This window comes from Trachurus trachurus, assembly GCF_905171665.1.
Source record: "Trachurus trachurus genome assembly, chromosome: 23".
NCBI lineage: Eukaryota > Metazoa > Chordata > Actinopteri > Carangiformes > Carangidae > Trachurus > Trachurus trachurus.
The window spans coordinates 4,486,995-4,500,789 of record NC_139912.1 but is presented as its reverse complement, the minus strand read 5'-3'; the positions used below and the strand labels follow the sequence as shown (position 1 = coordinate 4,500,789).

At 39.3% G+C, this 13,795-nt stretch overlaps 1 protein-coding gene across 1 annotated transcript; it reads left to right on the top strand.

Moving 5' to 3' along the window:
* The first annotated feature begins 2,008 nt into the window (after positions 1 to 2,008).
* On the top strand, positions 2,009 to 12,686 carry mdm2 (MDM2 proto-oncogene). The gene is made up of 13 exons (XM_083999144.1): positions 2,009 to 2,086; positions 4,730 to 4,776; positions 6,635 to 6,702; positions 6,842 to 6,916; positions 7,036 to 7,169; positions 7,840 to 7,889; positions 8,459 to 8,520; positions 9,202 to 9,295; positions 9,388 to 9,578; positions 10,751 to 10,882; positions 11,077 to 11,148; positions 11,241 to 11,427; positions 12,157 to 12,686. Exons 3-13 carry the CDS (start codon positions 6,652 to 6,654, stop codon positions 12,651 to 12,653), a joined length of 1,545 nt encoding a protein of 514 aa, XP_083855270.1. The 5' UTR covers positions 2,009 to 2,086; positions 4,730 to 4,776; positions 6,635 to 6,651; the 3' UTR covers positions 12,654 to 12,686.
* Positions 12,687 to 13,795: the final 1,109 nt, after the last annotated feature.

Genomic DNA, 13,795 nt, shown 5'->3' with positions numbered 1-13,795 from the left:
TATTATTTTACATTCCTATTATATATATGCACGTCTTTTTTGCAGGTTACCAACATGATGATGTACTGGAAATTCAGCTAATATAATACAAGCTTGCCTTTTGACAGTATGGCTCACCTTAACATCATCCACAGCTTATAAAACGTTTTCAGTGCTGTAAAATGCTAAAATAAGTGCATCTTAAACCTGAAATTAATTTATTTACTAAGAATTGCTTCACTGATTTTTAATGGGCCAGATCTGTACAGTAACATGAATGCCAAGACACACTGCTGTAATCAATAAATTCAGGAAAAACTTACAGGACTATTTCTATGTATGCTTTCATTACACACAAGAAAAATACAAATGTTTAATGTTACCCTCCTTGAAATAATAAAGCATCTAGAGATGAATATCAGAGCTTGTGCTTTCCTGATATTTCTTGTCAACTAATCTATGATACTGAAAACAATAATTCACCAAAGTGTCACATTATATTGGCCACGAGGTTATGTTAAATATGTAAAAGAAATACTACAGTTTAATCACAGTAACTTTCTTTATTATTACATTTTCAATGATAATCATCGACTGAATAAAGCATTTGTATTAACTGGACTATGAAAATAGCTGCTTCAAAATCTTCACTGTCAATTTTAGGTTCACCCTAAAAAGTGTGAGGTCAAATGTGGACATAGAATAATAAAACAGTTGGTCTGTTCCCTCATCAGAGGTTTTCTGGTTTCATCATCATCACAGCTCCTTCTGTTGGCACCGGTCACTCAGCTCTCACAGTAGCTCCTTAGAATCACAGTAAAACACAAGAACTTAGATTAAAACATTGTTGAGGGGTGCAGGACTGTCTGCTTCAGTTTTTTGTGTGTGATTTTACAGCAGTAAATGACAAATCCCCACCTGTAGTTATCAGTAACGTTACAGTATGATAACGTTACGAGCAAGATAACAAGTTGATGGATAAACCTGGGGGCTTTGCAGCTTGTAGACCGATCCTACCGATCACTGTTCTGCTAAACATGACGCTGTGGTCGTTAAATATTAAACCGGATTTATCCCGGTCCGGTAAAAGTCGGAGACGAGCTAACGGTTAGCATGGCTAACACGGGAGCTAACACGGAGCTAACGGCGAGCTAACGTTAGCCGTGTAGCAAAGTGAATCGGTTATTCACATTAACTATAAATTAACTTGTCTTGGACGGTGACAGTCTCATGTTCTCCGGTCAAAACACACAGGAAAACACACAGGAAAGTAATCAGTGGTCTTCTGGAATATACAACAAATTAAATATAATTTTTACACATTCAGAAAAAGAAAAAAATAACTTACTCACCAAATCGTGATATCAGCTTCCTCCGGTCTGTTAGCACCGTCGGACGAATCATAAACGAAAAACTGGGTGAAATTAATTAACTGCCAACACTGTACCCGTGCTATCTATCATCCACACATATCGACAAAATATCAGAAATTAAATTAAAACTGACTGAACACAATACACAAACGACGGGAGGTCCCCTCCCTCGGTGTCTGATCCACTGTGACGTCTCAGTCATCAGGCTGTCAATCATATTCCGTGCTGGAAGGTGATTGGTCAGTTATACCAACCTTTAAGGACTAATATCTAATTAATTATATAATTTTTTTCAGATGGACCACCAGGTCATATTTAAGGATGAGGAACTTTAGCTTTTTAGACCGTTATCAGTTGTGAAAAAAAATTATTGATCGAGTATTTCATGATTGAAAATGAATGGGAGTGGATTGGAACCAGGGCTTCTTGGAAACACCCCTAGCGGATCTCGGGGGGATTGCAAGTAAAGTTACTTCCGCGTTGGCTTCACTTTTCAGACCGGAAGTCTACGTCCATTTTTTTTTACAGTCTATGGTTTAAAGTTGATAAAACGGCGGGAAAATCAAGGAAATTATAATATTTATAATTGATCTGGGTGCAGTGACTGCGTTTGGCCACTAGAGGCGCCACACAAACCGCTCAACACACCAGAGTGTAGTCAAGTCAACCAACACTCGCCTACAGTTATCAACGGCTGCAACTGACAGACCTGTGTTACGGACTAAACACTCAATGTAAGTGATTGCCGTCGGAAGATATAACTATTTAAGACTTATACTAACACAAATATTCCGCTTACTTCTGCTTTAAACTTACCTAAAAGTCGACTTTGTGCTGTAAATCCTTCAGAGAAGTGGCGCAAGTTTAGCAGTTGGTTAGCAGCATGCTAACAGGCCGCGGAGCCTCGGCGTTGCGTGGCTGAGCAGAGCCCGCGTAGAGAGGCAGCGACGGGCCTAGCTTTTTGCTTGGTGGGGGCTCGTTGCTACATGGGCAAACGAACAATATTATATCTTGTGTAACCGTTATTTATTTTATTACTTGTTTTATCAACTGGAGCTTATTTTATTCTTACATTGCATTGTTAAACGTTGGGTTTATCTCACGTGTGCAGGTTTGTCATCAAACTAACAGCTACATTAACCATTAGTTTTGCTTTTAACTTGTGATTTTAAAATGGTACGTTGTCGTGAATGTTGTAATTATCTAACATTAAGTTAGTGCATCCTGTGGCTTTAGTTTTAATGGATATATTTATCGGTAGATAAACAAGCTGCCACGTTCAATTCAGCAACTTGTGCAGCGCATAAACAAAACATATTTAAATCTAAGTCTTTCTGTTGTTTAAATTGAGGTTTTTCCTGCACATTAAGCTCCTATTAATGTGCGATAGTGAAACTCTGATAGTCCTGTTGTGGTGGTGGTAGTGATCCTGTCCTCTGTCTGCAGCTGTGTGTGTTTATGAAACAGAAAGTCAGTGGGACAGAGGCAGAGCGGGACAAGTCCGGGCATATTTTCTACTACGTGTATGTGTGTCTATGTGTCTCTGTGTTGTAATGGTAACAGCCCCCCAACAGCTGACGCACCATGAGTCAGCTGTTGGTACTACTCACTTTTTCTGTAGAGTCACACTCAGACAGCTGTCCAGACATATTCACTACTGGGCCAAAACGTGCCAGGCAAAGACGAAACACAGGGCTGAACCGTGCGGGGTTATGTCTGGGCAGGTTGTGTGCAGATGTGCAAAAATAATGCAGGTGTTTGCGTTGCAGTTGAGAAGATTATTAATATCAAAGGCTGCATCTAATCTGAATGTGCAGTGGCATCATGCAAAAGTGTGGGCACCCCTGATCAAAATGTCTGTTAATGTGAACAGTTAATCAAGTGGAAGATGAAATGATCTCCAAAAGTCACAGATGACACATTCCCTTTACATTTTAAACAATATATATATTATTTATTTAATTTTTTTCAAAGGGCTTGCAGCAAAGTTTTGCATGTAAATAGCAAATATTGTCTGAAACCTTGGTCAAAGTTATCTGAGAGCTCAAGTCTCCTGGGTTTCCCATTCTTTTGCAGGCTGTTGCAATTGTACAAAACAAAAATAATACACCGATATTGCTTAAAATACTGCAAAAAGAGTGTCTCATGATTAACGTTATGCCTTTTGGACATCATTTCATTTAATCTTCCGCTTGCTTAATTAACCGTTCACATTAACAGGAACTTTGACCCCAGGTGCCAAAACTTTTGCATGACACTGTAATGTTAATCACCTTCTTGATTTATTGATTTCTATTAGTAGAAAGAGAGCAATAGTATTTGTATTTTGTCCAAACGGCTGTAATGAAAACTGTTGATTCATTTAACACTTGTTGCAGCTTTATTACCATATTTTAAAGTTTTTCATCCTGAGATCCAAGATGTGTGAATCTAACGTCGCATATTAAGTTGTATTTATCTGATGCATATGCAGAGAATCAACAGGTTAAATGAGAAGTAGCTCTGTGTTTTTATTTTTTATAACTTTCCTAATGCTAAAATAATATATTTGCTTGTTATATATCCCGAAAATAATCAGTTTACTGTGAGATCTGACAAAGAGAAGCAGCAAATCAAATCACCACATTTGATGGGCTGTAACCAGGACTAAAACAATTAATCATTCTTCAGAAAGCAATCATGCATTCGTTGATTAATCATTCACAGCTCTAGATGAGAGCAGCTCTGTTCTGTATCTCATTTGTTCCTCTAAGATACTTCCTCTTTTTTCCCCTATGGTAATAAATATATTTTAACATTTCCCCTTAGTATTCCCTCACACCGCTCTTGCACTTTAATCCATTTCCTGCTTGGGTTTTTAAGAAGAAAACAACAAATTCTTAATATATTTAAGTGTTTTCGAGTGAATATTATTTAATGCCTGAATTAATTATGTGGGAAGATGATGTGCAGTTTGATTTCCATCCACTCCCCCCCTGTCACAGTCCATTAAAGCCTTAATCTCCTGCTTGCTGCTGCTGCTGCTGGAGCCTTCAGGTCTTCTCAGCATCGCCCCTTTCGCCCCCGTTGCATACGGTAACCACTGGTTAGTGTGGGTTACCTGTAACCAGTGAGTCATCCTGACCTGGACTAGTCTCGGCATGTCTCCACCGAGCTGTGTGATTAAATCAGCTGGTATACAGTCGGTTTACAAACGAAACGTGCAACAGCTGACTCAGCCCTGAGCCAGTCGGACAGTCAGACTCTGATAGGCTCCAGTCGGTCGAGGCCGGGACGACGGGCTGGTCTAGTCCTGACATGTCTGAGCTGCTCTATAAGAGGCTGCACTTCTCTTCTACCCATCTCTGACTGCACTTTATCTATTTTTACTTGCACAGGATGAACTGCTGCTGACACATCCCCTAACCCTCTCTGTATTATACTGGTAAGACGCTTGTTTTTGTCTTATTTATTATTAACTGAACACAATGTGCACAGGATGAATATCTATGTTTTTACAAATGTTAAATGACTTAAATTTTACTGATCTGGGAAGATTTGGTCTGGAACTAACTTTAGTTTTAATTTTTAAATCATCTGCTGTTTGTTTTCTTGATTATTTCATTTAAAGTTTTCTTAGTAAATTGTCCAAAAGTTGTGACAGCTGCTTCTTAGTTTAGTATATGAAAAACTAAAGCATTAATGTCTATAGATTCTTAGCAACTCTTGGTGTTTTTGCTTTAAAATGGAAATAAGAAATGGTTGTTTCATTGTTAAATTAGTTGCTGATGGATTTTTTTGTTTATTTGAATTGTTGATAGTTTCTTGACAATATCATCATGATAGTTTTTGTCAGGAAAATGTAATCTGTAATGTTAATTGTTAAATGTCTAAATTTTACTTTTACAAGTTGAGTTTTCCCCTGAGATTGTGACAGCTGCTTCTTAGTTTAGTATATGAAAAACTAAAGCATTAATATCTGTAAATTCTTAGCAGCTCTTGGTATTTTTGCTAAAAAATGGAAATAAGAAATGGTTGTTTTATTGAAGTAGTTGCAGATACAGTTTTTGTCGATTTATTTGAGTTGTTGATAGTTTCTTGACAATATCATCATGATAGTTTTTGTCAGGAAAATGTCATCTGTAATGTTAAATGTCTAAATTTTACTTTGACAAGTTGAGTTTTCCCCTGAGATAATTTATAGTATTGGAAAACAGTTGTTGGTCATTTGTATGGTGTATTTTTTTTTTTCTGGCTTTTCATATCCGTCAAATAATGACTCAGCAGGATGATGAAATATTTAATCAGTTTCATAATGATGATTGTAGTTTCAGTCATTTTGCTCTGCACAGACGACACTGTTCAGTTGATATTAAGATGATAAATAATAGATTTAGACTCTCAGCGATGCATTAATTCCTCATTAATAATTCAAATTACATAACTAGAAACTGATGAACAGGTTGTGTGTCAGGTTCAGTGCAGTGTGTGTGAGGAGTTTTTATTATTGTTCTGTTGTTTAAAAGACACTTGAACCACAGCAGGTTAAATACAGATCAGATCAAATCCAGATGTTGAGCTCACAACGGTTAAAATCAGGTGTTAAAGTCTGTTTGCTTCAGCTGTTATTTCACCGGGTCACAACAATGATGATCAATACCAATCTATAATCAATATTTGAACCCTTCCGCTGCTCCAGGTCAGAGCTACATGTTGTGAAATTAATTAGGTTCAATGGTTTAATAACTTAACTTAAATAATCTTTTCTTTTCTTTCTTTTTCTTTTTCTTTCTTTTTTTTTTTAGTTTTTCTTTGTAGTAATGTAGTTTTTCTTTTTGGGGGACTATTCTGTTATACTGGACTTTGATATAATATAAGCATTTTTACGATTTAAAGTCATGTTTCCACAGGCTTTAAGTGATTATGTATGGGTTTGTGTTTAACTTCTGTATGTTGTTAATTATTTGAGTCTGTTGTAGAGGATCTATATCCTGTATCAGATGTTTTTTCATTACATTTCATTAAATAACTGTTCATGTTCATTCATGTAGGAGCTGTTTTCTTCTGATACCAGATCTAAACTGAAGCTTAAAGTTATTTATAACTTTATTAATTAATGATAAATAACTTTATTTTCTAAATTAAACTTTATTGACCAAATGAAAGAAGCTGAATTCAGTGAGAGTCAAGAATAACCCAGTTTTGATGAAAAGCTTTGAAACCTCAGGGTTTTTAGGCTTGTGTTTAACTTTAGAATAATCATATGATCTTTAATGAGTCTGTGTATCTTTGTGTGTGTGCAGGAACAATCAGCTTCACTATGTCGGCTGATGCAGACCTCAGCGCCGACACCAGTGACGACAACAAACTGGTGAGAACTACTGACTGGTTACTGTCCACCGTCTGGTTATTTTTAATTTTTTTAATTTAACCTTTATTTAATTTAACCTTTATTTTATTTAACCTTGGTGACTGTGCGACCTGACGTTTTCCTGTGTGTTTGTGTGTAGGTGAGACCGAAGGTGGAGTTTCGCTCTCTGCTTCAACTTGCAGGAGCCACTAAAGACGTTTTCACCATGAAAGAGGTAAAACACTAAAACAGTTGAAGGGAAAATGTCTCGGTGGTGGGTAAATTACAGTTTCCCAGTACGTTTGAACGCCTCACGTGACGTTGTGTTTGTCGCTGCTGCTCATCGTCCTGCAGGTGATGTTCTACCTCGGCCAGTACATCATCCAGAAACAGCTGTACGACCAGAAGCAGCAGCACATCGTCCACTGCTCCCAGGATGCACTGGGGCGGGTACTGGGCGTCGACAGCTTCTCTGTTAAAGAGCCACGGTGAGTTTTTGTGTGTTTGTTTGTTTATTTGTTTGCTCTGAGGGTTAAAGGGATAGTTCACCCAAAATTGAAATTTCACTCATTATCTCCTCCCCCTCATGTGGACTAAGGGCTGGGAGAAGTCTCAGAGTCCTCCGTGGCTTCTCTGAGTTACAGGGGGTCTCGGCGTAGCAGTGCATGTCCATATGACGGTTGCAAATGGATACCAACTGTCTTTGTAACAAAAAGACACACCAAAAAACATCCAAATACCTCCATGCTGCTCGTATTTAATGTCTGTTGTTCGTCAAATTTGGACGAACCAGGGTCTGTCCTCTTCGAGAGAAGCTTCGAGAAGCTTCCGCTACAAAACAAGCTTGAAATATAGACTTATTAAATTTTTTTCGGGACAATTTCGCATTTCGGGGCTTCAATACAAGACGGACATTACATACGAGCAGCATGGAGGTATTTGGATGTTTTTTGGTGTGTCTTTTTGTTACGAAGACAGTTGGTATCCATTTGCAACCGTTATATGGACATGCACTGCTGAAATTTCAATTTTGGGTGAACTATCCCTTTAATTACTGATATAAAAACATCTGTTTCTGTAGTTAAAGATCTGAACACAAAACATCTGTTTCTGTAGTTTTATGTTGCTGTTGAGGTAACGAACATGTTTGTGTTGCAGAGTTCTGTTTGCCATGATCACCAAGAACCTGGTGGCTGTGAAGAGTCAAGGTGGGAACTTTGTACTGTGACATTTATAGATGTTTGTTGACTGAAACAGGAACCAGAAGTAGAACAGGTTCTCTCTGTTGAGTAGAACAGGGAAGGAACATCAGGCCTATGAATAGATGATCTGTCTGTTCCCATCAGCAGGAAGGTTTGAGTGATGGAGGGGAAATTATATCTGTTTACCTCAAGTCAAATAACTTTATTAATACCCGTACGTAGGTAGATTTGGACAGAAATCAAACTCACTGATTGTGGTTCAAGAGCATGACACAGGGAGAAGTGAATAAGTTATAAGACAAATAGATAAAGAATAAATGAAATGAGTAATAAAACACATAAAGAATGAGCTAAACCTCAGTAAAAAGGAGTAAAAGGTGCAATGCAACTAATTTAAAAGACAAACAGCAGCAGGAACAAAAGTTTCTGTACTGTGCGGTCTTTGTGACTCTTGTCTACCTGTTACTGTATCCAGCTGTGAACACAACTCAGAAACAACATCTGGTTTATTTTAGAGGCGTAATGTCACTTCACTTCTCAAACTAACTTTATTTATTTATTTTTTTGTTTTTTAGACTCACAACCGAACTCCGACGAAGCCGACAGTCAAACCGAGAGAGAGAAGAGGGGGACAGAGGTGAGACACACGGCTTTGTGACATTATAGTTTATGTCCTAAACATGTAAAACATATTTTTAAGTTCAATTTGAGGCAGAATTTAGGCAAAATTGTGTAGAGACTAGTAGAGAAACTTCTTCTCCCTTGAAATATTTACTTAACCAACGTTTCGGTCACAGACATTTCTCAAGGCATCAAAAATTGTGGCAAAACTTTTTAGAAATAAATGAAACTTGAAGTTCCTACTTCAGAACATGTTTTTTGTTTGTTTGTAATTTAGTTATGACGGAGTATTGGAGTATTCGACTTTGCAAATAAAGTCATTGTTTTACGAGAATAAAGTGGCAATTTTATGAGAAGAAAGCAGCGATTTCCTCCAAGTCCGCCTGGTTCTTTCTGCAGAATAGATGCATTTTCTTGCATATTTCTTTTCAAAGTCCTGATACTGATGTACAATGTGGTGCTGATGTGCAAAAAGATGAAGTATCTCCTTGTTTGTGAAAGATATACTGAAGTACAACTTAACAAAATACTCCACAGCCTCATTTTAACAACTCTCCTTCTCTAACAGATTAAAATATTATGACTTTATCGTAATATTATGACTTTTTTCTTGTAAAACTATGACTTTATTTATTGATAGATTAAAATTCACAGATTTGAGTCCTAATAAAAGTGTGCGGTGTTTGTGTTTTTATAGGAGGGGGAGTCAGAAAGCCGCTCTTCATCACCAGACAGGAGGAGGAGGCGAAGGAGGCGGAGGAGGAGGAGGAGTTGCCGGAGCAACGACCCAGGTGAGTTTCTCCTCGGAGACGTCGTCACATCGCTGCTTCTCAGAAACAAACCTGTGACTTTAACACAACTCCATTCAACGTAATCTCCTCAGGCCCCTCCCAGGAAGAGGAGGTGGAGGAGGAGGAGGAAGAGTCGGAGGAGGAAGAGGAGGGGGGGGAGAGCAGGAAGAGGAGGAGGTCCGACAGCTACTCCCTCACCTTCGACGACAGCCTGTCCTGGTGTGTGATTGGTGGACTGGCGTGTGACCGACGGAGCAGCCAATCGTCAGACTCGCACAGCACAGTGAGTCTCTCTTTACATTTTCATTCATTCATTCAGTTTTTATTTTTGACCAATTGACTAGTTTTTATTTAGTTTTTATTTCGTCTTAGTTTTTCATGTTTTAGGAGAAAACAGATGAAGATGAACTTCAAAATTTGTGGGATTTTTCCCTTTTAGTTGCATCCCATACTGTTCCCATCTGTGGCGTTTTCTAGAAAATTAAGACTAAGCTGATGTTTTCTGCAAATCAGTTCAGTTTTAGTTAGTTTTGCATTGTTCATTGTAGTTTTTATTTAGTTCTTGGAAGGTTACATGCTGTCATTCCAACATCCCACCATTCCCACATACCGCTATTCCGACATGCCATCGTCCCACCTTTCCGACAAGGCTTTCAATATAAGGAAATGTGCATTACTCAACAGGTGACTCCCTCCTACTTATCTGGACTCTCTCTCTCTATCTGTCTATCTGTCCAGCATCTACCTGGTCTTTTTACTAAACTTAATCAACTCCTTTCTTCATTGCCTAAACCTAACCAGTGCAAAATCTTTTGGGGAAAAAAATGCACTATTAAAGGAATTGTCGGAAAGGCGGGATGGCGGGAAGAAAATATCGTCATTCCAACCATAGGAGGCAAGAATTGTCGGAATGACGGGACATTTGATAGATTAAGTGTTGCCATTTAGACAATTAGAGGCCTATGTTGGACTGGTGGGATGTCGGACTAGTGGGATGTCGGAACGGCGGTTGCCCCCCCCCCTTCTTGGAAAAGTTTGGGGAAAAATTGTAATTTTAAAATTATTTTCTTGTCTGTAACAACATCTGTTGCACGTCTGTCCGTCCTGGGTGAGGGATCCCTCCTCTGTTGCTCACTCTGAGGTTTCTCTGATTTTTCCCTGTTAAAAGGGTTTTCCTGGGAGTTTTTCCTCAGTGGATGTGAGGGTCTAAGGGCAGAGGATGTTGTTGTGATGCCATGTAAAGCCCTTTGAGACAAACTGTTTGTAAAAAATAGGCTATACAAATAAAATTGCCTTGCCTTATCTCTGTTTACTAAATTATTTTTTCACTGCTAGTTTCAGTTTTAGTCTTAATTGTGGTTAACTATAATAATCCTGTCACACACATCTAGAGGAGTTGTATTGGTTCATAACACTGACCCCTGTGTGTGTGTGTGTGTGTGTGTGTGTGTTCAGTCTGGGAGGTCAGAAGTCACGGTCCCGGCCTCGGACTCGGACAGCGACAACTTCAGCGTCGAATTCGAGGTCGAGTCGATCGATTCTGACGATTACAACGAGGACGACGCCTCGCTGTCAGCTGATGACCAGGTAAAGGCCCCGCCTACCTCACTTGTACACCTACCTGTCATCTATCTATCTATCTATCTATCTATCTATCTATCTATCTATCTATCTATCTATCTATCTATCTATCTATCTATCTATCTATCTATCTATCTATCTATCAGGAGATCTTTAACCTTAAGCCCCGCCCCCTTTTCTCTTCTCACCTGTCCGTCCAGGTGTACGAGGTCACCATCGTGGAGGCAGAGGATGAAGACTCGTTCGACGAAGACACGGAGATCACAGAAGCCGTGAGTCCTCACATACACACACAAACACTGATCAAACACAACACACACACACATGGATGTCGTCCTAACAGTGTGTGTGTGTGTGTTCTCAGGATTACTGGAAGTGTGTGAAGTGCGACGAGTTGAACCCCCCCCTCCCCAGAAACTGTCTCCGCTGCTGGACGCTGCGCCACGATTGGCTGCCGGAGGAATCCCTCAACGTCTCTAACTCCGCCCCCTCCAGTCCCAAAGCCCTGCCCACGAAGCCCAGCAGCCAATCAGCAGCCAAAGAAACTCCAGGTACGAGTCTAGTTTGGTTTAGTTTAGTTTAATTTAATTTAGTTTAGTTTACTGAGTTTAGTTTTAGGTGTAGTTTAGTTTGTTTAGTGAGTTTAGTTTAGTTAATTTTAGTTTGTTTAGTGAGTTTAGTTTAGTTAATTTTAGTTTTAGGTTTAGTTTAGTTAAGTTTACTGAGTTAAGTTTAGTTTAGTTTCAGGTTTACCGTAGTTTAGTTTGTTTAGAGAGTTTAGTTTATTTTAGTTTAGTTTTAGGTTTAGTTTAGTTTAGTTTTAGTTTGGTTTGGTTTGGTTTAGTGAGTTGAGTTTAGTTTAGTTAATTTTAGTTTAGTGAGTTTAGTTTAGTTTAATTTAGTTTAGTCTAGGTTTAGTTTTGTTTCGTGAGATTAGTTTAGTTTTAGTTTGGTTTAGTTTAGTTAGTTTAGTTTAGTTTTAGTTTAGTGGGTTTAGTTTAGTTTAAGGTTTAGTTTAGTTAGTTTAGTTTAATTTTTAGTTTAGTTTAGTCTAGGTTTAGTTTAGTTTTGTGAGTTTAGTTTAGTTGAGTGAGTTTAGTTTTAGGTTTAGTTTAGTTTAGTTTTAGTTTAGTTAATTTGGGTTTAGTTTAAGGTTTGGTTTAGTTTAGTTTTAGTTTAGTGAGTTTAGTTTAGTTTTGTTTTAGTTTAGTGTTTGTGTTTGCACCTGACCGTTGCAGCTCTTTGCAATAAAAACCTTTTCTCATTTCTGATTCCTAAAGCTTCCGATGCGGAGGAGAACGACGGCGTCGACGTTCCGGACGGGAAACGAGCGAAGACTCCTTCCCTGAGTCTGACCGACTCATCGGCCCCCCCCTCCGCTCCCAGCTCCCAGGACCTCATGTGCTCGTCGTCATCACAACCGTCGTCGTCGTCCTGCTACTCCTCCCTCGACTCCCAGGAGCTTCTCCCATCATCCCCCACTGCCTCGTCTCCACTGCCTCCTCCTTCTGCTCCTCTTCCTCCTCTTCCCACCGCCACCGTTGCCGTGGTCCCCGAGCTGGAGCGCAGCACGTCGGCGGAGTGGCGGCTGCCGGACTCGTGCCTGGACCCGTGCCTCATCTGCCAGTCGCGGCCGAAGAACGGCTGCATCGTGCACGGGCGCACGGGACACCTCATGTCCTGCTACGTCTGCGCCCGCAAGCTGAAGAAGAGGAACAAGCTGTGTCCGGTCTGCAGGCTGCCCATCCAGTCCGTCATCCTCACCTACCTCAGCTGAGATATACCCCCCGATACCCCCCGATACCCCTGATACCCCACTAGTCTACTTGCCAACAATGAGTACCCGGAAATGTTGAGTACCCCAAAGTTTTATGTTAGAAATAGATAGTATGGGTCCCCAGTATTCAGAAACTGCCGGATGCTAACTTATATATATTGGGCAATTAGCATAATTGACATAATTAGCACAAATTAGCATAATTGCCTATGTGGGCAATATTTCAACAAAATTGACTTGGCTGATCTGGGCAATATTGGAGTGGTTTTAGGGGTTATTGATGATGCTGAATCCATTTCTGACCTTTTCAAAATTCAAAATGCCTGTCTAAACCGGAAGTGACCAGATGAAATCCATCAAAATCGACCCACTGGCGGTTAAAATCTGGTCACTTCCGGTTTAGACAGCCATTTTGAATTTTGAAAATGTCAGAAATGGATTCAGCATCATCAATAACCACTAAAACCACACTAATATTGCCCAGATCAGCCAAGTCAATTTTGTTGAAATATTGCCCACATAGGCAATTATGCTAATTTATGCAAATTATGTCAGTTGCGCTAATTGCCCAATATATATAAGTTAGCATCCGGCAGTTTCTGAATACTGGGGACCCATACTATCTATTTCTAACATAAAACTTTGGGGTACTCAACATTTCCGGGTTCACAATGGGGCCCTATGGGCTGGCAAGTAGACTACACCCTCACCGTGTGTCCTCACCTACCTCAGCTGAGACGCTCCCCACACCCCCCCACTCTGGCCGCCTCCTCTGCAGGAACTCAACGAACGTCGCAGCTTCTGTTTTCTGGTTGGTTTTTTTTTTTGTTTCGTTTTTTCAGAATCGTTAAATGGGGCCCAGTTGTGATTTAGGATTTTCTATTATATTTTATGTTTTTTTCTCTTATTAAACAACACAATTGCACAGAAAACATATTAAAAAAAAATTATATAATGAATATATACAGTTCTGGGAAAAAATTAATAAATCAGCATCTTCTTCCACATGTATGGCAGCCATCGATTCCAGTGTCTATTGAACTCCAACACATAACAAGCACACCTCACTCTACTTAGCTGATCACCTGAAGTTCACCAAATCATATTTAAAGAGGAAGAAAGATTATAAATAAATAAAAAAA